The following is a 27529-nucleotide window of genomic DNA, read 5'->3' on the forward strand; positions in this document are numbered from 1 at the left end:
GACAGGCGGAAAATCAAGAAAAAGAAGGAGTGGGAGCGAGAAAAATACAGAGAGAACAGAAGGAAATCGAGGTAGCGCCAAACAAAGACGATCTTTTCTACAGAGGTAGGGAGGGCTTTTACTTTGTAATGCATGCAGCTGTCTGCCGTGTGTAAGAGCTGCAGTTTTGACAGTACTTGTCAAAGTCTCTGCAGCTGAAGGACATGAAGCAGGATTGTTTCTGGCATTTCATTTATCATAAAAAGCTCTGCCTCTTTGCAGGGTTTTGTCACTGTGCATTCATCAATTGTCTTAGTAGCAATAATGACAGCCTCTCTCACCTCGTGTGCTGTTGCTTTAAGAAATGCCCCCAGGTTTAACCTTAAGGAGTAAATATAGGCTTTTAGGGCACTGCTATGATTCCATACTGTGTTGTCTTAGAGAAAAAGAAACAACACAGGAGGCAGAAGACACGAATTGAAGACTTTCCAAGAGTATATTTTGCCCTACTAAACAAGCAAAACCTTTCAAACAGGCTCTTTTAAATCCTCTGATATCCTGTGTTAACACTCCCACTCTGCTTCTGGGTCGCACCTTTGAGCGCTGGTATTTAGAGCACAGCGGCACATTGAAAAGTTCCTCTTTCTGTTCAGTCTCACTCATTCAACTGGTGAGATGACTCGGATTGCTCCCTGCCGCCGAGCTCCCGCTCTCCTCCTTTTCTCTGTCTTTCTCTTTCACTCAGGTTAGCTATCTCTCCCTGTCCTCCTCGCTTTCTGTCTGCAGCCACCCGTGCACGGCTCAGAGAAGTGGCTGATGGGAGTTCATCGGGTGCAGTGTGTGCGTGCTTGCGTGTGTGCGTGCATGCGGGAGAGGCGCGCGCGTACGTTTCGGTGTAGGTGTTTGTCGTAAAGCGAGGGTGTGTGCGTGCCCGAGTGTGTGCACAGCGATGTCACTGGGCTGTGTAATTGAAATGGAAATGAGCCAATCAGCGACTGCAGTGGTGTGCCACCTCAGCCTGCATTCACTCCACTGTTCCTGCTCTCCCAAACTCACTCTCTCTGTTTGTGACTCTGTGTTTGCGTGTGTATCTCTGTGTGTGTGTGTGTGTGTGTGTTTGTGCTGACAGTACTTGGCCCTTCAGTTTCTGCCCTGAGGGCCTGAGGAGGTGGTGTGAAAATGTAATCAGTTAGTAATAAAGATTATCTCCCTCACTCTCTCTCAGCCCGCTCACTGACTAACACACACACACAAACACTCTGTGTCCAGCCGATTTTGCCTGGCTGTGTGTCCTGACCCAGTGCTCACTGGGACAGCTGTGGCATAACAAAGACATGCAATTATCGCCATTTGACAATTAGCTTAGCATCCAACTTTGCTCCTTAATTACCTATTTTACTGGTAGAAGGGCCCCGCTTTCCGCTGCTGCTCTTTTCTCACAAGATTGTTGCTCATGATGTTGCCATTAGTCGTAAAATAGGGAGTGATTGTGGTGGTTGAGTGGATTGCAAGCATGTGTGTGCATGTAGGCAGTCACTGTGAGGATTCTAACCAAATGGTTTATTATAAGTTATAATAACTAAATCACTTTATAAATTGATATATTTGAATATGAATTAGATATTGATCATTTAAAAGAGTGTCTTCCCCATTGAGCAGCAACAACGCCTCTGATTGGCTGGGTTGTTTCGCCTTGCTGCCGCCTTCTTCTGCCAACAGCAACAGGTGTTGGAGTCATTGTGTCAGAGCTCAACAGCTGGTCATTTTATCATCATGTATTCATTCATTTTATTTTCATGTATTAATAAGTTTAACATTTATTTAACATTTACAGACAGAATAAGGAAAGAGATTACGCTAATTGGCCCGTTTAATTGCATTTTTAATGGTCGTTTAATTAATCAGCATAGGCTTTTACAATTGATATTAAATGATTATTAAACAGTCTGTTATTATTCAGCCGGCATAATTGGACACAATATCGCTGACACATGCATGAATAAAAGAGGCAAATGTGATGCAGCTTTAATTGACACTTCTCTGTGCACACTTTGATCCTGCAGTATCTTTGCAATTATTCTACTCTGTTGACCGCAGTGTTACTGTGGCGTCTCGCCTGCATATATTTCACTGGTTGGGATTCTAACAGAGCACGGCTTTGATTTACATTCCCTGTGTGCAACCTCCTCCTGGTGCTTGGATGTCCTGTACAGAGGCTGGAATATGTTTGTACACACGGAGTGTGCTGGAAAGCAGAGTGGTGCTGGTGGTGGAGGAGTGTTCATGGAACAGCAGCAGCCGATTAAAGCCGCCATTGCTATAAACAAGACACCGGCTGCATCTAAAACTCCCACATTAGTCCCCTGATAAGAGGGTTTTTATAAAGACAATAAACACAGCTTTCTATAACATACAAGTCGTTTTTTTCAGAAGGCATTGTGATGATAATCGTGCTCTGAACAGACTTGGATAAAGTGTACAGATTTGGCCGCAGACACAGTCATGTCATCCGCATACAGGCTTAGTCGAATCTGCTTCAATGATAAAAGCATGGTTGAATAACTCCTGCAAAGACTTGCAGCCTGACAATACTATCTGTATTATTCAGCCTCGCAGTCTGTTCTCTGTATTACCTCACCTTATTTTGGAACCAGGTCCTCTCCCTCTCTCTCTCTCCCACCCTGCCTGTTTCTCGCCCTCACTCTCGTCCTCACTCGCTGCCATTAGCAGCTTCTGGCTGTCTCTCTGCTGCTCCTTTGCCAATGTGCCAGGCAGCTCACTGAGCTGATAACACAACCCCAATGTATGTGCGTGGGTGTGTATGCGACTGAAAGTGTGCACTAGCTGGTGGTGTGTTTGTTGCTTATGCGTGTGTGTGGTGGAGAGAGAGAGAGAGAGAGAGTGTGTTACGTGTTACAAATGCCTGTCCTGTCCCTTTTTATGTGCTCACTCACCCAAACATCCTCTGCTTCATTTGCAGTCAGGGCCACGAGCCACTATTCTGACTGCTGAGGCAGGGAGAGAAGGGCAGCTGAAACATCACACACACACAAACATACACACACACTCTTTCTCTCTCACACACATACAGTACACACGCTAGTACACACATGAGCTGGGGCGACAGCGGAGGGGAGGATGCGACCATTAAGTCGGTGACATTTTAAAGCGGTGAGAGAGATGCATGGCTCTTCCTGGACCTCTGCAGACATGTTTTAAATGAGATGTTACAGATGAGCTACTCCATGCCTGGGTTGTAAACACCCCCACACTGCTATTTACCCTACATGGGTAAACACAGAAAAGAAACATTACATGCTAGCTCACGCTTACATACAGACACAAATAAATACACTGAGCAGACTCACAAAATACTTTAATGAGGAAGGGCTGTGGTTTGATTTATTGCTTGATAGTTGCATTAATCATACTGTGTATCATTCAACATGAATTAAGGCACAAACCAGATTCAGCTCAGACTGATATTTGATCTTCAAAACAAGTGTTCTGGTTTGCATTGTGGTTGTAATCCTGTGTAGTTTATGTAGACACGCCGCAGAATGAAGTAAACGCAGCCCAGCAGGATGAGCACTTTCAGTGCAGCGATTTGATCCCCCAAAATCCATTCTTTAGTGTCACAACTCCAATATCACGTTGGAATAACAAACAGAGCTGTAGGTCTGAATAGAGAAAGCAAATAAGTGGGTGGAAAGAGAACAACAGGGAAGGCAAAATACTGATATTTTCATACTTCTGTACAGAATAGTATTTTCATCAGCATCTCAGGTGTTTGAGGCGTTGGAGACAATCAAGGACGTTTTTAGTCCCTCCTGATGTTTCACAAGTATCTGCAGGAGTTGTTTGAAGTATACCTTGCTCAATTGTTGCTTCCTGTATAAAACCGATGAGACATACTGTCATGGATATTATGGGTAGATGGTAGCTAGGGTTGGGCAACGAGAAAGCACTTCTAAAATAGAAAATGCAGGATACAAGCCTGGGTTGCCAGGTCCGCGGTTTTCCAGCGGAATTGGGCTACTTTGCTGCGGACCCTGTGCGAGGCCCTTTAGAGGCGCGAGGCCTTGCATTTCTTTGTTTTCTTCTGTGAAATAAGCATGTGACCTTATTTGACCCTGCCCTTCAAAGAATTCAGAATCATTAAGAATCCGAATCGATACCCAACCCTAATGGTAGCTTAGTCTGTAGCTCAGACGGTAGCTTGGGAACTGGTGGGTGGCCGGTTCAAGTCCTGGTAAGGACCAAGCATGGAAATTGGAACTGCTCAGGGTGCATGACCATGTGCAGCCCCCTCACTCTGACATCTTTACATTAATGCATGTCCAGAGAGTCCTGTTGGTTCATGTGTGTATTTTCTCCCGACAATATACTCTTTAATCTCCTCATGTGTCGCTCTCCCTGAGGGATCCTTCACCCATGCAACAGTATGGAAAATCAGGATGACGCACTTATAGATACAGTAGTTGGCAGAAATGTTTGAAGAACATGAATCTGAGAGAATGCCAAACAGATCCGAGCCACATTGTCCTCTCCACGATGCAGACCTTGAAGAGTACATAGACAAACACACACTACTGTACATGCTGCGTGTGTGTACGGCTTTAATATGTTAATCCTGAGACTCCAGAGAGAAAATTGTTTTAGCCTGTTACACGCTCCGGCCCACGCTCCGGCCCTTCGTGCGTCCCTGGCCCGGAGAAGCCCCTCTTACAGACAGCAGTGGCGGTTTTCAATTAAAAGTTTGGTCTAAACTCCTGTCAGGTTGTGCTCTCGCAACATTAACAACAGGGTCTCAATTACAAACTCACACCACCTGGCTTCTGGGTGAAGTGAGTCAGTGGCACCAGCTGTTTGTGTGCTTGCGCAATTTTGTGGCTCATTGTCACCCTCGGAGCGCTTCAAGTGTGTGTGCTAAATTGAGGGCATCCCTTGCAAGCCTACAGGTGTTCAGTGTTTTCTCAGCGTGACCTAAAGGTGAGGGTCGTACCATCCCCAGACTCAAACTCACAACACAAGAATTTTTTCAACAGGTGTGAGACTTATTTTGTGGGCGACAGAGAAGAAATAGTGTTTGTGTAGACAGTGTGTGGCCTTTAGATGAATCTGCCTGTATGTATTGAAACCCTCTGACCCTGTGTGGCCTGTTCTAGATCATCGAGCAGTAAAGATGCCTCAGCGCACAGCCCTCAGAGGCAGCCCGGCTCTGTATATTTCCTATCATGACATTTACTGTCTGGACCATCCTGTTTCCTTGTGATCAATTGCCGCCTCAGGTTGTCCGTCTTGTAAAAAAAAAGATACTCAAGAATTTTAGATTTCCATAAAAGACTCTAAACTGTTTTCTGTGGGCATATTTCCTCAGGCTTTGATACTTCAGTTTGCTATCGTTCCGACGGCAGATGTGTACATGTGTGAGTAAATATCTGCTGCAATGATAGATTTATAGATAAACCAACCCGCCCAAATTTATTGAAGCCAGAAGAGGAGAGCGCTGGTGCTTGTAAATTCCCAGACAACATTGAAAGAGTGTTGACAGATCAAACTCGCATTCTCTACTTACGAATGCGAGTTCAAACCCCTAATGACTGAAGCAATGTTGATCCGTCGACACACACTTGTATTAAGATTATACTAAATTGACTTTTGAAGTATGCATACATCATTCAAGAGTTAACCGTTTCTTTCGTTCTGCTTCACCACCAGGTTCCATCGTGGGGACTACCACATCGACGTGTGCATAAACGACTACCTGGATGTCTACTGTCCTCACTACGAAGACACAGTGCCTGAGGAGCGGACGGAGCGCTACGTCCTCTACATGGTCAACTACGATGGCTACAGCTCGTGCGACCACACCTCTAAGGGCTTCAAGCGCTGGGAGTGCAACAGGCCGCACTCCCCGAACGGACCGCTCAAGTTCTCGGAGAAGTTCCAGCTCTTCACTCCCTTCTCCCTGGGCTTCGAGTTCAGACCGGGCAGAGAGTACTACTACATCTGTGAGTCAGGATTTCTTTGTGCACATTGTACACACACATGAGTGTCAAAGTAAAGTCAAAGACAACATGGAGTCTTGCTTAGTAAAGCGTTTGGCCACTATGAGCAGAATTCTAAAGAAAGGATGACCATTCTTTCTAAACATAATCCCTTGGCGGTGTTTTGGAGATTAGCTGTCAAACATAGCTCCAAAATCTCTCTAAGGTTGTTGTTCCTACAAATGTCATAGCAATGGACTGTTTATGATGTAAACGTAGCCCCCTTGACGTTTCCCACTGGGTTATGGACTACTTTTCTTTTTGAAGCCCCAAGTTTGAAGCAACCATATTTTGATGAGATGGAGGAGCTGGAGTTAGGCGTTAGCAAATGTTTCGTTGTCAGCTAACACTAGTGCTAGCTTGATAGCAAGGTGCATCCCTTATTTACAGCAACTTTGATGTTAATTGGGATGCTAATTATGGCTAGGGGAAAAAAGGCTTTACACAAATTCATGACAAAATTAATAGCCAACTCTTTAGAGTGTCTTTTAGCACACGTTACGATAAACTAATCATTTTTCAGGTCCTCTTGGTATCTCAGTTGTAAATCAAGGTACACCCTAAATCAGTGGTTCTCAACTAGTGTAGCCTCAGGTCCCACCAACACCTCCTTAATAAAGAATCGCAACCCAAATTCTTTAACTACTCAAATTTATTTAATTGAAATCTGTGCAGTTTGGAACTGAGACAGAACGAAACATCACAGTATGTCAGCTACACAAAACACAACAGTATAATAGTGAGCCAAAATGAGAAGCAGGCGGCAATGCATCAGGAAAACATTTTCCCCCTACAATTCATTCAATCGGCCGCCTCTTTTCAACAGAAATAAACATAAAAAGTGTAACATAAATAAACGACTCTAGGGCTCATCAAGTTTCAACATTGTAAATGTAACTGTGGCTGGGATTACCCAATCAGTGGAGTGTGAATAAACTACACCACTACTGAACGCCCATCAGAGGAATCCCATGTCCTTCAAAAAGCAGCACAGACTTTCGGCCACAACTTCCAAGCACACATCCGCCGACCCCCTTTTGGGTCCCAAGCCACCAGTTGAGATCCAGGGCCCTCAAGCGTACCCTGCTTCCTCATCTATTTTAAACTTGATCATCTTGCTGTTTAGAATAGGACTTGTAACCAGTGATTGAGGCCATAAACTTGTTTCCTGAGGTAATAAATCAAGTGAGAAGTAGGCTAATTTTCCTTTTTGAACCAGCATTCCCTGCCGTCCTTTAGAAGGTTTAAGGCACTTCCACATTAGCTCCACTTTTCAGTGCTGGAGGCTTCGTCCACTTCTTAGAGTCTATTGTTTGATTCACATCAGTTTTTTTACAAATCATTAAAGCATGTAAAATCATCACATGATAGACGCTAATGTACTGAATCGCAGTGGCCATCCAGTTTGAAAGGCACCTACGCATCTTTATTTGGCATGTTTGTCCTCCTATTCATTAAGACATATGTAGAAACAACACAGTGTCGTAACCGTGGTTACGTACGAAGGAGCTCCAGTAAAGCTGATCAGACTGTTAGCTAATCTCCAAACTGTTTTCTTTTTGGCCACTTTGCCTTTAATGGATAGTGACAGCTATAAAGATACAGGAAATGATGGAAAGAGAAGCGGATGACGCACAACAAAGGGCCGAGGGTCGGTATTGAACCTGGGGCCGCTGTGGAAGGACTCAGCCTTTCATATCTATCCTGGAAGTACTCTGACGTTGTGTGATTTGTTTACAAAAGCTTCACACAAACTCACTTTCATTCACAGACACATATAAAGGCAAATTATTGGTCCTGACATGAATTATGAACCCAGCCGACCGTCTCCTGACCTAATGTTTTTCCTTTAATTCAGCAGAGCAAACCACACACACTGCTATCCCTCAGCCATGTTTTCACAGCTCCAGCACAGAGAGCTCTGAGAGGTGGCATTACAGTGATCCGAGTAGACGCTTTCATGCTCTGTTTTCAGCCGAGCTTTTCACACCGCTCTCAGCACTCGAGGAAAAACTCTTCCCTAAAATGGCAATGGAATTCACCGGGGAGTTAAATTGAGACAGTTTGAAAGTTATAGCCGGCGAGCCAAGCCGCACAATTCAGCATCCTTCAAAAAGAAGAGCCCTTCCTCCCCGCATTGTGTTTGCGCTCCCATTCAGCTCGCGTTAGATTTTGAGTTGTCTGCCTCTTGGCGTAGGAACTGAGCCTAACTGAGTTCGTGTGAAGTTGAAGCCCCTGGGAAATTAGGCCTTATCAAAGCGAGGTGATAGAGTGGAAGTGAGTCGAGTTTGTCCTCCCACCGCCGACTATTGGCACACGGGAGACGGAGGAGTCACTGTCACCGCCACTCGCTCAGAACGCATTTGTCACAGGGATACGCTGATATTACAGAACAGGAAGCAGAGTTATGTTCTTATATGGGTAGCATTAGTGCAATATCATGCACTTAAATGCATTATAGCTTCAGATTGGTGCACTTCGTGGGCTAATGTGTGAGAGAAAGAGTGTAAATTCCTTCACAGCGAGGGGGCTTCAGCTTTGACAGTTAACACCCTCATGCTAAACGCTGCTGGTTTTACTATACTTGTATCTGTTTATCTGTAAAATGGGGCCTGTGGTGTTAATGCAGCTCGAGGTGGCTGTCAAACTCCTGCGTCTCGGTGTTTTCCCAGAGACAGCGTTGAAAGAGTCAGGAGTGAAGCTGAGCCGAGCTCCACACGCTGGGATCTGTTTTCCAAATTGGCACCTTTTTATGAAGCAGTTAACCTGACAGCCAGCCAAGACTTCCCTGTCCTTTATTCACTTCACGTGTTTCACTCTCCTCGCCTGCGCTAGAACACTTCAGAGTTATGGGCTGGAGCGGAAAATAAAATAAAAGTCGCCTCCCTAATGTTTGCCGTTGTTTCCGAGGTGAATGGATGTTTTCTTTCTTAAAGTCGTCCACAAAACAAATAGCCTGAAACTCCTTTCCAGAGGCCTTTCAACAACAAGATGTTTGGTCGTTTGTCTGGTGAAATATAACCAGATTCTCCCTTCCTGTTAAAGCCAATTTGCATGGACAGTCATAGTAAATGAGACGAGGGCCAAATCTCCAGAGTTGGGAGCGTAGATGAGGGTTAGCGAAGGGTTATACAATTCATCCAAGCCTCTATTTCTAACATTCTTTTTAGCCATTTCTGTTGAGAGATGCTTGTCCTAAGGGCTGGATTAAATTACACTGCGACCGACAGGGCTTTCATGGAGCACATCCATTCTGCCGGTGCACGCCATATTGGTTTAGTGGCCCGCGGCTTCATTGGCCATTGAATGATTCTAACGTGTAGCCTCTCTTGCTACTGTGGAGGATATTAAAGTCATCTACCATGAAGTCATCTGACATGTGATTTCCCACTGCCACTGTGTCCGGTCCGGATGTCCATCAGACGCAGCATGGGGAGATGTCTGCTGATGGATTGGACAGTCTCTTTAGCGGACAGAACGCAGAGCTGATGGAGGAGGATTAAGAGAGGTGGAGGGGTGGTTACATTACTACACCTGCCAGTTTCCATCGCGACCATCATCGTCATCAACATCAACATGAGGGGAATTTTCCTCGTCACCTCCCGGCAGACACATACAAGAGCTTTCAGGTTGCATTAGGTTGCATCATTTTACTGCCTTTAATCTGTGGTATAAATAAACAGAGCTGTCAAATTCAGAAACAAGGAACAGGCTCCAGAACTTCTTAAAAGAGCATAATCTAATTTCTGTATTTATCTCAGGGATCACATCCTTACTTATTAGACAAAAAACAAACAACAAACACTGGCTCTAACTTGATTATGCCTAATCTTTTTAAAAAGCAAAACTGGAAGCCTCCAGAAGGCGGTCTATTGGCACCAACGGGAGCAAGTTCTCTCTCCTTTTAGCTGTGTATGCTGACTTTACACTCAACACCAAACTAGAACCATCCGCCAAAAGATTTCCAGTAGTTTGTTGTCTCACTATAAATAACATTTCAGTGTGATCCTTTGTCTATTTTGTTAAGTTGCCTGGACTGAGTGAAGTAAAGGAGTTCTTTCTTTAAGTCACCGAACCAACCTTAGGGTGCTTTCTCACCTAAAGTCTGTTTGAGCCGAATCAAAGACCAAATTGTTACCAAATGTTGCATTTGGTTTGTATTCACACGGCAGCTTTTACCAGCGGACAAAAGGTGTTGTTGCGCAAAGAACTGCCCTCTGATTGGTCAGAATTTCCATGTGGGAAAACTCCCTGAATTAAAAAAGAGAGAGAGCACACTCCTCAGTCACACTCAACACAATCACAGACTTTATTGTTGAGTTTTTTTTACTTTTATTCAACATTGTCCAACAGCTTGTTTCCACAAGCGTTTGTGAAATTGTTTGGTCAGCCCATATTTCTATTTCCTCGTCGCACGTCAGTCCTCTACTCACCTTGCTGCCTGGCTGTGTGGCTGTCTCTGCAAATGTCAGCACCTGTTTACATCCCAAAATGCACAGTTCTTTGGTTCGCTTCCTATATTTGGTTCTACTTTAAGTCCTTTTATGTTCTCACCTGAATCGAGCCGGACTGTGGTTCATTTGGAAACAGACAGAGTGGTTTCGTCCGCACCAGAGTTCTAATGCGTGTTCTCAGCTGTCCAAACGAACCGCACTTTCGAGTAAAGTCCAAAAGTCCGGACCAAAGCTGTCAGATGTGAAAGCACCCTTAATCGAACCTTTATCATCTGGTAGAAAGAAACATGGCGGTTCCACTTGTCCTTGCTCCAGTGTTCGCCTAAACTTCAGGTCTGGTTTGGTTGACTAAATCAAATGAATAGACAAAAGTATAAAGTATAAACAACCTTATATTTGAAGTTTGCATGATATCCTAAAGCAGTGAGGTGGTCATGTAAAGAAGCATGTTGTCTAGCTTTTGTCCTTCCTGAGTGTTCCTCAGCAAGATGCTGCTTCTTTCAGGATTTTAAATAAACTTGTCAGTTTAATATGAGCTGTATTATATTCAGATAACGTCCAGTACAGACACAAATCATCTTTAGTGTTATGATATTGGGTTACTTGGTCGTAGTTTACAATATGCGTCCAGTTGTTCTGTCTTTTTTCTCATGGTCTGGCAGAAGGTGATAAAAATCTTCCCGCTGGAGTAATTACATTAAATATATAGTTTATCAGCGTCTGATAACACTGTAAGAGCTCAACAAAGTGAGGGCATTAGGTTACTCTTTTAAATGATAAGCATAATGTTTCCTAATCAGGTTGTGTAGATATTTAACTTACACTGCTACTATGATAAAACTCTGCCAGCTACCAACCTGATTATATCCCATCTCATTTGTGTCCAATGAGAAAGAAAGCTGTGGACTGATTTGAAGTCATCATTGTGTACTGCTGTGCAGCCATGAGTGAACACTGATTAAACTGTTGCTCAGGGCTGCGGTTGCATCATTTTATGGAAACTATTCAGAGTTGGTTGTCACATTTTGTGGTTCATTGTTGGCTTGACATCAAAAGTCGTTCTACATGTATCACTACATAGGGGCAAACAAGGAGTCAGTTTGCACATAACGTTCATGATGCCGCCCTGATGAAATTGACTTAAAGTGGTAATCTTGAAGATCTCAATTTTGTTCTCTTTGGCGGCACATCTGGCGATAAACTGTAATTGCAGGAGCATGTTTCCCAGATATCCAGACAGTGTCGCATGAGTGATGTTTGCCTTCATCTGAGCATCGAATTTGTGTCTTTTTCTTTGGATTTTCACTTATTTTTGAAGTTGTATCTGTAGTCATCAATCTTTTCTTCGTTTGTTCAGCCATAGTAGATTACTGTTTACTCACAACACTTGCAGGGACCGGAGAAGCAGTTGCTTAGCTCCTCCTACCCTCTCTGGCAGACCAACCACTGCTTGGGCGCCGCTTGTGATTTTTTTCTGCCAAAAAATCGCCACAGACACCCAAATGCAAAGGCTTTCATCAGTGGGCCACGGGTTCAATCACCATTGTGTGACCTCATTCGGTGATAGTGAAATTAAACTACTAAGAATGAAAAATTTGAATATTTCATACTTTTTTAAGGGCTTCAAGCTGGCAGTGTCAAAAGACCTGTGTGGCCTTGTCTGCTCTGGTGCTCACCAGGAATTGGCCTGTTTTTTTTCTCCAGGGATCATTATCGTTCAGCTAATCATCTTCTCTCCAGCATTAAAAAGTGAACGCTCCCAAGGCCAAATGTGTAAATTATAAATCTCAAACAGTAATTAGAGACAACTTTCTTTTTTAAATATTGAGTAACTTATTAACTTCTGTTGACGTGAGGTCACAAGTCTAGCGTCTAGCGTCACACAGCATAGATGTCCACTGTATAAGCTGTATGTATATGATATGATGATGTGCAGCTCAGTGGTCAGACTTTGCCCTTGTAGGCCATTTGCCTGCATTGTGTGAGTGCGTAGTGCTAACAGGGAAAATCTTATGCATCATTACCCTCTGAAGCTGACCATACTGCACACCTGCAGTAAACAGACATGTCAATGTACTCGGAGCTGGAGGTCACTATGAGCACATAAGGCAGAGGTTAGACACAGTGAATGGATTCATGTGCGTGAGACATAACAGTATATCACGTAGGGGAATTCATGTAATGCATTAGTTTTATAGCAGGCCCAAATGAAGATGGACTATTTATTGACGATCAATATTTCACTGATTTCACTCTAGAATTCATTTAGACTCACTTCTGTTTAATACAGAAAGCAGAGGCCTGATATACATAAATAGTGCCCATAAATACAGTAGCAGAATATTAATCTTTTCCTCATCTCTAATAACTTTCCGTAGCCAAATGACCGGAGGGAATGGGGGATGAAAAATGTGCCCTCAGTGACGTGATTGATTAGCTTTCTTGTTTGTGGATGAAAATTAAGCTGTCAGATCATATTCCTGCAGAGAAAATAGCCGTTAATGGTGTTTTCGCCCTGCGAGTTCGATGCGGGTCGAGGGGTTGATTTGTTGTATCTCTGATAAAATTAGAGCGAGGAGACAGGGTTCTGCTGTCATCTGCTTCAACAACAGAAACAGCTTAATCAACGCGAGCAGGACGGAGGGAATTTACTCAAATGGAGGTCATAATTCTTCATTTCGGTTAGTGTCAGCCTCTCCGCGCTCCCTCTCCCTCTCCCTCTCTCTCTCTCTCTCTCTCTCTCGGAGGCAGGTAATTTGAAGACAAGATGAAAGCTGGAGTCACTCAGGAGCCTTATTCTTTTGGAGTTAACACTCGGCTGTGTTTTCTCCACCGGTCAACACAAGACAGAGCAGAGAGAGAGAGAGAGAGAGAGAGAGAGAGAGAGAGAAGGAAATACAATAAAGATGTTAAATGTATCCCGGAGAAAGGGAATGGTCATATACTCAAGCTACTCAGCGAAACGCAGCATTAGCAGTGAGTGAGTTACAGCTCGGAGGCGTCTGCCTGCGAGTCGGACAGGAGGGATAAGTCGGAGCACTCCTGAGGTCAGAGGTCACAGTGCATTCGTGGTTAAAGCGAAACCCATCTCGCAGAATGCTGACGCGAGCACGTTTTTTCTAATATGGACACAATTCCACAATCTCGTATTTGAGTGATTTTAATCTGAAAAGGGCAAGAATCCAATATCGGTGGCAGCTCACAGCGAGAGATGAGTGAGTGAGTGGAGTGATGGTGTTTGTAGGCGTGTAAGATGTGCGGCAAATAGGGAAGCACTTGGTGTGATCACGCGGTGGCAGATTGTCGGCAGAAAAGGATGCTGTTTGCTTGTTGTCTGACTTGTTCACCTAAAGGACCGGTACTGCTCCTCACGGTAAATAGAATCAATAACACCTTTGTGTCGCACTTTCAGATGGAGTTTATAGACATTTCTGGATGTGACACTGAGGAAGAAGGACAAAGCAGTAAGACCCTGTGAGAGTCTGTGGCTGATGTCAAATGAACACTATAATAAGACCCCAAGGCTGGGCGATGAGTCTACCCATGTTAGATAACTAAATAAAATAAATTTGGTTAGCCTTCAGTCATCTGCAGATGCCCATTGGCCACTATGCATAATGCAACACTAGATTGATCATAAATAGCAAAACTAACATGCAAGAAAACCTTTTTGCGATGTTCTCTAACATCACTGGAGTGTTACATGCACTCAGAGCTCCTCGTACACACGGACTATATCCGTCCTCTGATTGATAATAAATCCTGTGATGCACCACGCTCCTTCATGTTGCATTTGAGAGCAGAATGGAGCTCATGGAGCAGGCAGCAGCAGGAAAATGGCATTAATGGACAAATGAAATAGAAGCAGGCGACGGTGTATGCAGCCTGTGTTTTGTTAGGCCTTTGGGAGGTCTGCTAATAATGATAAAGAGCCGCTGCTGCTCCATTTGCGGTACAAGCAGGGAACCTGCATATGGACACCATCATAACTCAAGCCTTTCATACACTCACATGAAAAATCAACCCTGTCATCAGCATTCAGAAATGATCCGACAACATGCAGTAATGTGGCAGGGAGCTGGATACACATGTACTCGTGTACAATGTGCATCCATACGCATGAACAGACAGAAGAGGCACACAGATGCACGCTGTCTGGAATGCGTTATTACAAGGCTGACAGATGGAAGGACATTCCACCACCTCAGTCTCCCCTGGTTACTACATGGCTTCTTGTCTTCCCTTTTCATCTCTCTCTTTGAGTGTTGTGAAAGAACTACCTAGCTAGCCTTCGTCCTCTCTTTGCACCAGATGCCTATTAGCTCCACAGATATGCTATCTGGTACAGGCTTACAAATTCAAAGAGAAACCCACGAGTGGATCACTCAATAGTTTGTTAAATGTGAAGATGAGTAATAGTTTCAATGGCCTTAACGCACAATTTGTCAACCCAATTGAACATGAGTGAGAGTTCTTCGATCGGCGTGTTCAAGAACACTCTTCAAACATCAAAACACTAAATACCATTAGGTATAAAGTGTCTCCGTTCCTCTAGTAGCCTTCACACGACTCGTAGAATCGATGCCAAGCAGCATTGAAGCTTTTACGGCAGCTTGTGGTGGCCTTACAACTTGCGCTTTATTTGAATTTATCTACAGTTTGTCACCCATCTGGCGTGGCATTGCCAGACCAATTTGCAAATGTGAAACACTTGGGCGTACACCAAACTGCTTCTGGATGTGTTTGGCTAGACCTGCAGCCAATCAGAGCGATGAAAAGAATGATAAAGCAATAGGATGCTAGGCTCAGTAGTTCCAACATCCAATTCATGTGGCTTCTAGTTCCTCATAATACAAAGAAGTTTGGCATTGACATGATTTAGTAGCCAACACTTTCCATTTGTACTCAGCGTGACCTGACGTCCAATTTGTTTTATATTGTGGCAACAGCAGATTTACAACGTTCCACATCAGCGGCAGCCATCTTGGGTGTTATACGGTCATTGTATTAAACCAGCCTCATATTAGAAGAAAGTGTTGTGTTTGGCCCGACCAAAGCCAGGTGGGATGAAAATGATTTTTAACACGACAGGGCTAAGACGAGTCCGCCAGAGAAAATAAAACATACGTTTGAAGACTTGTCTGGTTTCCAGGCTAAATATGAACATCAAACACACCAGTAAATAGTAACAAATCAGTCAGCTCCGTCTGCTGGCCCCTGAGAAGATCCAATAACATAAGAACAAAGTGTGAGAGGTTCGACTATGAGAAGCTCACTGGAGTTTTAAGAGTCCCCTTTCAAAAACAAAGTGAAGCAGTCAACCAGCGAGCCAGCCCCCATTGGCCACACTTGGCTAATAATAGACCATGAGCGAAGTCATGGCACACTTGTTGACAGCCTGGAGAAAGCGAGGCGGGAGAGAAAAGTCTCTAATCAAGTTATGTGACTTTGACCGCCAATAAAGTAGTCATCACATTTGCCTGACGGAAAACAGAGAAGCTGTGAAGAGGCGAGAGAACGGAGGTAAGGTAGGGGCGGAGAGGGTTGTGAGTCAGAGGGCAGGAGGCTCCTCTCGGCCTCGAGTGATTCATGCTGCTAACAGCCGTCCACAAAGACAAGAACGTTTCATCCTTGGCCAATAAACCATTAACACATATATTATTAAGCCGGTGCATTAGTCATTATGTTTAATTGGTTATTGCTAATTTATTTGTTCCTCCTTTATTGCAACACACATTATAGTACGCACACATACACAGTTTACTCAGTGGGTGGATACTTGGGCCTAATAATATTATGTTTCCATGGAATACACTTAGTGCAGTAATGAAACATTATTGTGTACAGTGATTTATTATTATGTGCTTGTTTTAAAACCCTTAACTCCCCCTTAGATTAAAACATCACATTCATTCTAATTTGAGTGTAAAGACAGAAGAGAGTTGAAGAATTAAAGGCTTTTCAGACTTCAATCAGTTGCATTCATTTTTAAGAAGACTTGAAGCAATTTGTTGGATAGCTATAAAGAGATCTTTCACCAAATTAGCGTGCTTATTGTACATTGACATAATAGTGAATTGTGACCCCGGTATATCGCATTGATACGCAATAATATGAGGAAACTAGTGCAATGTTTAATTAGGTGTTAAATAAGAATTAGTGCTCTCTTCTCCTCCTCCGATCTCGCTCCTGACCTCGCGAGGAGTGGCGTGTGGAATGACTTTGGTTCACTCTTGGCGGAGGTTGAAAGATGCAAGTAAAGAGCAAAAGGCCAGCCATCACCGGGGGCGGAGAGTTTATGTTCGCTCTGCCGCCTGAATCAAGTCTTCCTCTTTCACCGCTCCTTCATTCCCTCCCATTGTGTGTTCGCTGTAGTAGCATCTGGTTAATGGGCCTCTGCAGTGGAGAGTCTCTTCCATCTTCTTACGAGCACAGATTGTGTGTAGGCACGCACATGTGCAGTTTCTATGTGTACTTTTGAGTCTTTTTTTTTGTGTGTATTTTTTCTTCTTTTTATGATTCTTAGTAGAAAGTGTATTGTGCGCTGGAACTGGTTGAATGTGGGAAGGACATTGAGTTATTTTGAGTGCATTTGAGGCATGTACTACATTGTGTCGTATATTAGTTTGTACTGGAGGTGTGTGCTATTGTAAAGAGGCTATTTTGCAGCAGGTTATATTACGCAATGAAGGGGACACAGAAATTGTATTCCTCCCTTTCTCTGTCTGAAACTCTCTAATCTTTTGTCTTCAAGGTTTTCGTCCTTGTGAAGAGTTCAACTTTATTTTACTGCCTACATCCAACACCCTGAATCTGAAGGACAAACGTTAATGAGCAGTGATTCTTATACACGGAAAATAAGAAATGATATTCCGGCTGTCTAATTAAAAAGAAGGAGATGTAAGCAGAAGAGGGCACAATGCTTCTAAGTAGCCCTGTGTGTGTTTACATCCATGTGTGTCCTCTCTCTTGGACACCGGTTTATGTAAACTCAGACTCCTGGACTCCTGGACTTAAACTGTGACTAGCTTTGTACGACATAAGCCACATGACTAATCTCCCTGAATCAAAGACAAGGCCATCGGCTCTTTTTTTTTTTCCAGGGATCTGGCAGAATTAGCTCGCTAGGAATGCCCCATGCTGGACACAACATTACAGGGCATTTTGTTTAACCCGTCCCATCCTGACAAATAAGCAGGGATCAAAGGATTACAGCACCATTATTAAACGCAGCTGGAGACCTGCTGCAGACTGGAGGCATAATAACATGATGTGATTAATCTTACATGTTCTCATGATGGGATACAAGTGCATGTTTTGGCTTATTAAACTTTAAACCTTAATGAAAAATTATTTTAACGTTAAAATTTAACTGCTTTTTCACATCATTTGGGACATGTAGTCTCTGTGGTTGTTTAAGCATGTTGCATTAAACCCCTACAAACAAGGGAATCTTAAACTGAATACAAAAGAGGAAACTCAACACTTTGCTAAATTGCATTAAGCCCTCTGGTTGTGTTGTAACTCCCAAATGTCCACATCTTTGCTGGTTTGCTGGCTATGAAAACACCCAGAAGATTTAATGTTTAAAAACCCCAACCAAACCACTTTGAGCAGTTTGATCAACTCACTCTGCAGAATTCTTCCACAGCTGAGTCATTACGCCTCCTAAATGTTGGATTAGAAATCGGTATCCCACCATGATATTATCCACTGTATGTAGCCAGTGTAAACTCAGCTTTAAGCTCCCTATCACCGCAGAAACACGGTTTTATATCCACATGTCTGGAATGTGCTGTTGACTCGTCCATTGAACGCCAAAGGAAATGTGTTTTCCAGATAACATTACAGTTGCAATAAAGCTTGGCTCGGCCTGTGATTGAAACAATACTGCGCCTAAGCCGCGCTGAGCCCACCTGTTTGTTCTTCCGTAATTGGATTCTGCTTCATTCCATTTGCCTTAATGCTGCTGCATAATGCAGTGTACTGAGGGGACCAGCCATTACCAGCCAGGGGACAAGCTTGGAGGAGTAACCTGACCTCCTTCTCCCCCACTATCTCCCAATCCTCTCCCTCCCCCCTCCGTCTCTGGGACATCTTTTCAGGGACTCTGTCCTTCAAAGCAGCCACTTGCTCAGGCTGCACGGATTGACGGTTGAGGCTGTGGGTCCTGATGGGAACCAGAATAGCAGGTGTTGATGTTACGGCCTAAAAGAACAATAAGCTGGCCCTCCGCAGCATGTTAATCCAAAATAAACAGGCGCTGGCGTGGACGGTTTGGGCCCTGGGTGAAGGGATTCTCATCAAACACAGAGGACGAAGAGCTGCTAGCAAGAGAGGAATGTAGAGCCAAAGCTTAATCTTCCCTTTGTAGTCAAGAATGTACGGCAACACACCTCGGTCATCCGCAGCATGTCAACACAGTGGTAAATAGCAAATGGCCTGCACTTATACTGTACTCAAAGCACTTTACACTACATGTCATACTCTTTCAAACATACATTAATACACTGATGGAAAGACTGCTATTTTTAGTACTACCTATCAGTACTGATCTTTTACATTCAAACGGCAGTACCTGGGGTTCAGTGTCTTGCCCAAGGACACCTTCACATGTGGACCGCCAGGGATTGAACCACCAATCTACCAGTTAGAAGGTCATAGGCCCTACCTCTGAGCCACAGCCACGCCATAACGCCAATAATGTTTATAGATGTCTTTTCCTTAGTCTTATCAAAGAACAAGTCTGTGAAGGTTCTCAGTCATCCAGGGCATAGTAATTCGAAGCTTAATCCAAAAGGCGACTGGACTTGGTTGAAGTTCAGAACTGAAGAAGCCTTTCGGATGAGAGGTGAAATGTCTTCAAGAGCTTCAACCGAGTCCAGTTGCCTTTTGGATTAAGCTTCAAAGAATCAAAGAACAAGGGACTGCATATATCTACCAAGAGAGGAGTTCAAACCCACATTGGACCTCAAGTCCAATGGCGTAAACACTCTGCCATCCTGGTGCACTTCTGAGTGAAAGTTTGGTTGGTCATTGTCCTTTACTGGATTACAGGGAGTATTTGATAGTTGCTGCACACCGCTCAAGAAAACAGAATAATTCATCTCTTACATAACTGGTAAAAGCTACTTATATCACCACAATCCTGACATCTGTCCACTCTTGCGCCTTTTGCCGTTGCGTAGGAGGTGAATAGCTTGTTCTATAAACATCACAACAGCTTCACTGACTGTCATCATGACAGAGACTCCCACATGCCTGTTGCCGTTTTCATCGGGGCCATACTTCTCTCATGATCAGCTGCCTCTGCTAAGTGGCTGGTGTCGATGGCTGTGACTCAGCTCGGCCTACAACAGTGATGAAGATAAGACATCTGGAGACGTTGTGTGTGTACACGCACACTTTGAAAATAGGGGCATGAAGTAGTGTTAGGGAAAAAAAGAGAAGTGGAGCAATAAGAAGAGCGACATAAATTGTGTGGGTACTGGTGTGTATATATGAGTGAGTGGGTGAGCAGCGGTGGTCAAGGTTCATTAGCGTGTCATCGGCTGCCTCCACAGAGAAATAATAAGGCCCCTCCACTTTTCTTCCCCCCATGCATCTGCTGAATATGAAGCGAGCTGTAAAGAAAAAAAGGAGCTCCTGATCTCACGCCACCTCTCTTGCACGCTGACACATGACTAAGAAAGAGATAGCGGCTGATGAAGCGACAACATTAAAATGGTAACAGCGAGGTCGAGAGGGGAGCCGCATAGAGAGGGAGCTTGATGAGCCGGAGAGACGGCTTCGTGAAATGAAAGTGATTGAAAGAGTGTGCAGTCTGCATTTGGTGGAAAACTGGCGGCTCCATCTTGGTCGATGTGGAGAAGAGAGTATGCAGAATGCAAGAAAGATTTCCATCTCTGATCCTTTTCTTAAGTTATTAGTCACTTGTTCTCTTAATGAACACATCCCTTGGCTAAAGAGACAGCTCACTGCTTTTTCCACTGCCTCCACATAAAATAGATCCAGCTGAATATTGATTGCAGCAATGTGCATACAGACATTTTTAATGCAGGACATTCCGCAGAGTAGAGATGTTCCAATGCCATTTTTTCTTTTCTGGTTCCAATATGGATACTGATACAGATATTTACCAATACTGATACCGATATTTACCAATACTGATACCGATATTTACCGATACTGTTACAAATATTTACCAATACTGATAACGATATTTACCGATACTGATACCGATATTTACCAATACTGATACAGTGATTTATGGATACTGCCTCCACTCAAAACACTGATTGCTGACATTTTGCAGGTATGCGTAACATTAAACTGGCATTGACTGGCATATACTGGGCCGATACTGATACTGGTATCGGTATCAGAACAACTCTACTCCAGACAAGAAGGGATCAGAGAATTGTAAAAGCTGATATTAAGGAGGACATATAGTGACACTTCCAGATATGTAAGAAAATGTGTGTCCTGTGTGTGTATGTGGACACATTGGTTGGTGTATGTGCTGTAAATATGACGACGGCCAGTCAATTGAGCTTTGATGAATGGATAGGGCTACGCTGACAGACGAGAAGAGAGGGTGACACAGCTGGGAGAGGGAAAGCCGGGGAGGGCTTAGGTAAAGGTTCACTAGAGAGGAGTTGACAGATCCCAAATGGTAGCCTTTAGAAATGCTCGGCTTCATTGCATCAGCTGTGGAATGATCCACAGAGGACATAAAATGATGCCCGAAAGACAGCGCACAATATGGTCTCTCTGGAGCTGGAGGGGGTACTAGAAATGAAAACAGGTTTACGGCAAATGGCGTTAATATATCACAATGATGGGAAAATCCTGCAATATTCTCCTTATAATGTGAGGTCCTGACACGAGACAGCAGCACATATTTTTAAACTACTGTACATTCTGCTGCCGTGATGGATGCTCGCAGCACAGAGCCACCATGCTCCAACTGACATGTGTTTGACCCCTATCCAGGAGACAGCACCTGGTGCCTCACCACAACACCATTAGTGGTCAACCACACACTCACACACATGCACGCACACGCTCTCCAACGGAGATATTTTTAGGAGATGTGATACAGCCGCTATGGTAGCTAACGCTCAGAGATTCACACCCCATGGGTTTGACAGGAAGGGATCCATTTCCTGACAGCGACCGCAAACCATCCACACATGCAGCACATACATCCTCGCTGCGTGAACTTTGTGTCCCTTCATGAGGTTGTGAGAAAGGAAAGTAAAAAGCAAAAACACTTTAAAAATCTGTGTTTTTTTAAAGACTCATAAATGATGCCAATTCCCTGATCCCTTACTAAGCTGCTGCCAGTTGTAGAATCTAAAATGCTACAATTAAATTGTGAGTAAAGCCTTCCACTTTCCCTAGAGAGGTTTCCACAACACATCTGTAAATACTTTCTGGCTATAATTTCACAAGAACCATGACTAACCCTACAAAATCCACTTAAGATTCAACATTAACAATCTGAAGGTTGTTTTTGTCGGAATAATCGGGGGATCAAGTTGATTCATCATTAAAAAAAAACTCTTCTCGCAGACCTTAATATGAAAGAAAAACATATTTGGGAAGCATTTTCATTGTTTAGTGCAGATGTAATATATTTAGTATCATATTAACACTCCTCTTTCCCTTTGCTTTTTCTTTCCAGCCTCCACCATCGCTGAGAACGGGAGGAGAACATGCCTGAAGCTCAAAGTTTTCGTCCGACCATCAAGTAAGCGTTTGCATGCAACACAGGGCTTTAGCACAAGAGCTTGTTGAAGTCCACATTTTGATTAAAAATCAAAACAGTTTATGTCTCCTTCTCTTCCTCCTCAATTACCTTTGTGCCCACTGTCCAACATTCCCCTTTCATGTCTCACAGATCTGCTTTACTGGCTAAGAAAATGTTTTGTGGAAAACATGATCCAATGATAGATGATCACTTCAAATGAAACCCAGGGCACTGCATACCTCATCTGAATGTTGCCATGAACTTTGTTGCTTGGGATGTTTAATTTCAGGGCTGAGAGGGGGGCTTCAAATGTCACTAACCTATTTGGCAGATACCTCTAATGATCTCTCATTCTCCCTATTCTCTGTTATAGACAGCTGTGTGAAAACTATAGGCGTACATGACCGCGTATTTGACGTAAACGACAAAGTAGACAATACATTAGAACCACGAGGTTAGTATGGCTTCCTGCTTTTTTGATTCTCTTCAGTATGACCTCCATACATCTGTACATGTGTGTCTTGTTCTGTGACTCTCTACTGTGATGCTGGTCTGTCCGTCATCTCTGCCTGGTGCTCCTCCAGATGACCAAAGTCGTGTCCTGCTACTGTGGCTTGCATCGTACATCTGTAGTCTTTATTGCATGTTAATATATGTGTGTGTATACACTGTATATGTGGTGTATATGTTAAATTACACATATATGGTACTCATGAATGTGTCATGTGATGTTCTTGTAGATGTGCATGTTTCACACTCACATTCACTTATTGGACTTGTGACTGCATGTTGTGCTCTCTGTTCCATTTACTTACAACATTCTGCCCTTATACATTAAAATCAATACATATACATTGATAGATGTCATCAGTTAAATAGTATGTACACATAAACACATGAAAAATATATCTGGCAAAGTTTCATGTTTTGTCTCTCCTCACTGAGCTGCAGTCTGGCTCTGCAGCGCAGCATTGATTCGTTTGTGTGCAGTGAACGCACAGCCTTTTTATGTCTTCATACATGTGTCTCACCCAGTCACTGAAGTGGAACACTTCCCCCCACAACATCACCCACATGCTGCTGCCTCACTCCCAGCACCGGCTCGCCACAAGGACTGAAACAATAAAACGCCGCCCCAGTGGGACTATATTCATAAGAAACTGTCAAATATAAGACATTACATTTATGAAACACATTTTTATGGATATTACTCAATTGAAAATATGATCATAACATTCTGAAATTGGAGAATTGAGTTCACCGTAATGTTCTGAGCTTATAATTAACTACGCAGAGAGGCCAGATCCCAACCAGCCTTTCCTCCTGCCTGATTGTCTATCCACCCATTCCCCCGCCCTGCTCTCCCGCCTGCAGCTTTCATTGCTCTCACCTTGCATGCTTCTTTTGGCTCATTCCCCTACAATACGCCCTCCAAAGGAGGGAAATTAAAACACTCATCCGTCATCTTCCGTTGCCACGTCCCTCCACTCCCTTACCCCGTACACACATTTGTAATGTTATATAACTGTCCGGGCCTCTGTTCTGCCTATCTGTCCTTTGCTGTGCATGGTTCAGCTACTTTCCCATGGTGCAGCGGGCACATGGCTGCACACAGATACTGATGCCACGGCCACACAGACAAAGAGACTCCTCACATGGGGACGGAATTAAAAATGTGATTTGAAGCATATTATAGCAACTGAAGTTCATATGGCAACTCAGACTTCACTCAAGTTTGTCTCCACTCTTGTTTCTAATTTTGAAATACAATCACTTCCGGCCTTGGACACAATAGAAACCTTGAGACCGCACTAATCCCATAAGTTTGTCTTCTGTCTGTGATGCAATGCTGGAAAGCACTTTGTGCCATAAATAGCATTTCACCTTTGATTCTTCTTCTCCCCCTGCAGATGATACCAGCCACGAACCGGCTGAGCCTTCCCGGAGCGACGAAACAAACGCTGCGCCGCACCTGCAGAACACGAGTCCGCTCCTGCTTTTGTTGCTGGTCTGCCTACCAGCACTCTTCACTTTATAGCGCCTCCCTCTGTCCCGGAGGGCATTTACACCTAGCGTGGCCTGAATCTGCCCGAGGCTGGCTGCAGGGAAGGGGGCGGGATTTTGGTTGGAGAGCGTTTTTTTGCTTGATTGGGCATCAGAGCAGGCTTCTCAAGGAACCCTCTATTTTTTCCAGAAATCTATTTAAGTGGTCTTTCTCCGTCTGTGAGTGAAACAAGTTGATGTTGGGAGTGGGAGAGACAGTTCCGCCTCTTTAACCTTCAACTAAGATGCCAAATCCCCCTTTTTTGACACTTAGTGATTCTTAATTTCCCGTGACTTTTTTGTGACATCCCTTTACATCATGTTTATGTCATTGCAGCACTGATGTTTACCCACACACATATACACACACACACACACACACACACACACACACACACATGCAGACTTACAGAGACAATTACACTAACCGTCACTAGCAGTAGGGTTTTTACAAAGTTGTAGACAGTAGCAGCATTAGACAGTAGGAGAGTGAAGATTGTAGGAGTTAGAAATGACTGTACATACACTAGTAAATAGTCCCGAGACCTCTCAAGAAGCCTTTCAAGTTCTGCCGGGTTATAAGAAGCTGATCTGTGCACTTTCATTTCACTGAAAAGTGCAGTAACAGGCTGGGAGATGCGTAGGAAAAGATGGTTTAAAGCACTGAGAAATACGAACATAGCATGCACCTTAGCCCCCCTGATCTTTTGACTGAGCTGGTTTAAAGATGGCGCCTTAGTTCCTCCTGAATATAAAGCGCGTGCATTGATGTATAAGCTACTTAGCCCTTTTCCTGAGCGAGTGTAAAACCCATGAAACCAAGAGACAACTTCTCCTCGTCCTCCTCCGCGTAGAGCACGCCTGTCTGCTCAATAAAACAGCTCGCAAAGCATTTGATTCACTCTGACTCGCAAGACGGCCAAATTGAAACTTTCTCTCCAGACACTTTGCAGACTGCTATTAAAAGGCGGAGGATCGATAGCTTTTGGAAGTTGATCACACAATTTCACGGCGACGGTCACAGTCGTTTTTATGCAACGTTTACCGAGCCGGGCGGCAATCGTTCTCCTTGTTCCGTTTGAGGATTTGTCGATATAAAACACTCATAAACATTTGCATCCACAGCTTCTTCTGATACCGACTGTTAAAGTGATATTTTGAAAGAAATCACAGCTAAATTGAATACTTCCTCCTTCTCTCTAAAGCATTAAGTTATTTTACGTCGCCGATAGTGTCTCCAAACATTCTCTTTCATACTGCAGACACTGAAAACTTTGTATTTTTGTAGTGAAATCCACTTAAATTAGGAGAATTACAGAGATCATGTACGAAAAGACACTTCAATTTAAAGTGCCAAACTTTGTCTTACATCTTTAAGCTTTAGCTCATGCTCATTAAACATTAGTTAGCTGCTTTCGCATTCAGTTTATAGCTCAGAGAGTTAGTGCAGCGTTTACAGGACTGATGCATCGCTGCAATTAGCTAAAAACACATAGCGTTAGAAAGGAAACTATCCGTTTAAATCAAAGCAATGCACAGCTCTATTTAGCGAGGCTAGGTTTATGTTAGCACTTATATTCAAATGAATTGTTGTAATGATATTCAGCTCCCCTCAGCTCCCACAGATGCACATGGCGAGTTAGCATAATGAAACCGATTGTGTCTCTCTCTCAAACGGAAGGGGCTTGTTTCTTAAAGACAGAGGAATTAGCTCAGAGACAGGTTCTTTTTTTCGGATGAGAAATAGGGCAGCAATTGGTTCTAAAAGACGGATAGAAGAAGAGCAGCACAGGAGCAATTGCGTGTCCACCTTCAGCTCCTAGTGTTACTGGTTTAAGTGACTCTTTAATGAGGTTCAAAATGACAGGCATGCGGACCCCATGTTGTGGCAAGGGGAGTTATTTCTGGTATTAAAAATAGATGGTGGAAGGCTTGGGGGGTCTCGGGAGGGGGGGGTGTCGATTTCAACCGTGGGGGGGTTTTAAAGCACCAATGACCTTGCAGTTTGAGAGAATCGGTGAGTGAAGGAGACGGTGAGCATGAAAGGGAGAGACGCGCACAACGGCAGCAGATAGAAAAGACACGGGAGGTAGCCGAAGGTAGTGTGACAAGAGTGCCTAACAAAACAAAACAAGGGAAAATTCACGCAACACCACTGGAAAACACCTGATTTAATGACGGACCCATTGTTCAGTGTCATTCTGTCTCCAAAGGCATGCACTGTGTTTTGTTTTGCTGTTTCATTTCTGTGGCTGCCTTCTTTTTTTTCCTTCTACGTTTGTTTTCCCCCCAGAAAGACTTTTGCCTTTGCCTTTTGCAACTTGTTTTTTATTTAGCGCTACAGCAACAATGCTATTACCGCGGAATAGCAGCTCAGCTATGGGGGGTAACAGGAGACGAGAGCTTTTAATGAGGTACTAATTTTCAGGAGAACACCACAGGGAGCGAGCACCGCCTAACATTCAGAACGGACGCTTGTCAGCAGATTAACACTCGACTTTTATCTGAAACCAGCTTCACTTGTACTCTCTTATAGTTACCAATACTACTATTTGTCATTATTGCTATTATTACCATGGTTTATTCTGTACACACCTTAACCTGGGAAATGAGGATCAACTTATAAACTGGATACTGTGTATCCTGAGGTAGTCAATCATACCACATGTAGTGTTAGGTTAGTCTCTGTTTTGTACCTTTCTGGAGGACAAAAGAAAAAAGTGAGATACATCATTGTTAAAACTGTATAATTATTATTACTGTTATGATGATGATGATTATGACTATTATTATTAGGACAACTTCTTGATGTAAATAGTGTTTGATATTAAAGTATTAATTTGGTTCTTATGTCTTTTCTAAAAAATGAACACGGTATTATCTCTGGGTTTTGCGGAGTGTGTACTGTCCTCAAACTACGCATTGTGTGCTTTGACCCTCAATGCCTACTGACACTTTGAGCAAATACGAAGGGGGAGCTGTACACCAGTGTACAGACGGATGGACGCTAGCCAAACGAGTGGCTCATCTGTTACATGTTTCCAACCAGTCACCACCCGTCACCATATCTTCACAGAAGGATCCTGCCTTGGAGAGAGACACTTAACGGACGGCTTCTTTGTACTTCTTTGCCTTCAGTGTTTGAAAGCATGTTGGTCAGCTCCAAGATCTGCCACCAGTGGACTGTTTGGTTTTTAATGGAAGGATCTCGCCGGTTTCATTATGTGGCATGCGCATGAACTTGATGA

At 43.6% G+C, this 27529-nt stretch overlaps 1 protein-coding gene across 2 annotated transcripts in view; it reads left to right on the plus strand.

The window, feature by feature from the left end:
* efna5b (ephrin-A5b) overlaps window positions 1–26210 on the plus strand; it is a 101096-nt gene extending 74886 nt beyond the window's left edge. Inside the window, exons 2-5 of one of the 2 annotated variants that reach the window (XM_069683335.1) lie at window positions 5701–5993; window positions 22173–22238; window positions 22612–22692; window positions 24149–26210. In XM_069683335.1, the coding sequence (XP_069539436.1) occupies window positions 5701–5993; window positions 22173–22238; window positions 22612–22692; window positions 24149–24276 (568 nt within the window). In that variant the 3' untranslated portion in view covers window positions 24277–26210. The remainder of the gene's footprint in view (window positions 1–5700; window positions 5994–22172; window positions 22239–22611; window positions 22693–24148) is intronic. The other variant, XM_069683336.1, reaches the window with a different exon arrangement.
* The last annotated feature ends 1319 nt before the right edge of the window (window positions 26211–27529 follow it).

Source organism: Semicossyphus pulcher, unplaced genomic scaffold (genome assembly GCF_022749685.1).
Source record: "Semicossyphus pulcher isolate SPU_LCO1_2020_fin unplaced genomic scaffold, fSemPul1.0.p SCAF_6, whole genome shotgun sequence".
Lineage (NCBI taxonomy): Eukaryota > Metazoa > Chordata > Actinopteri > Labriformes > Labridae > Semicossyphus > Semicossyphus pulcher.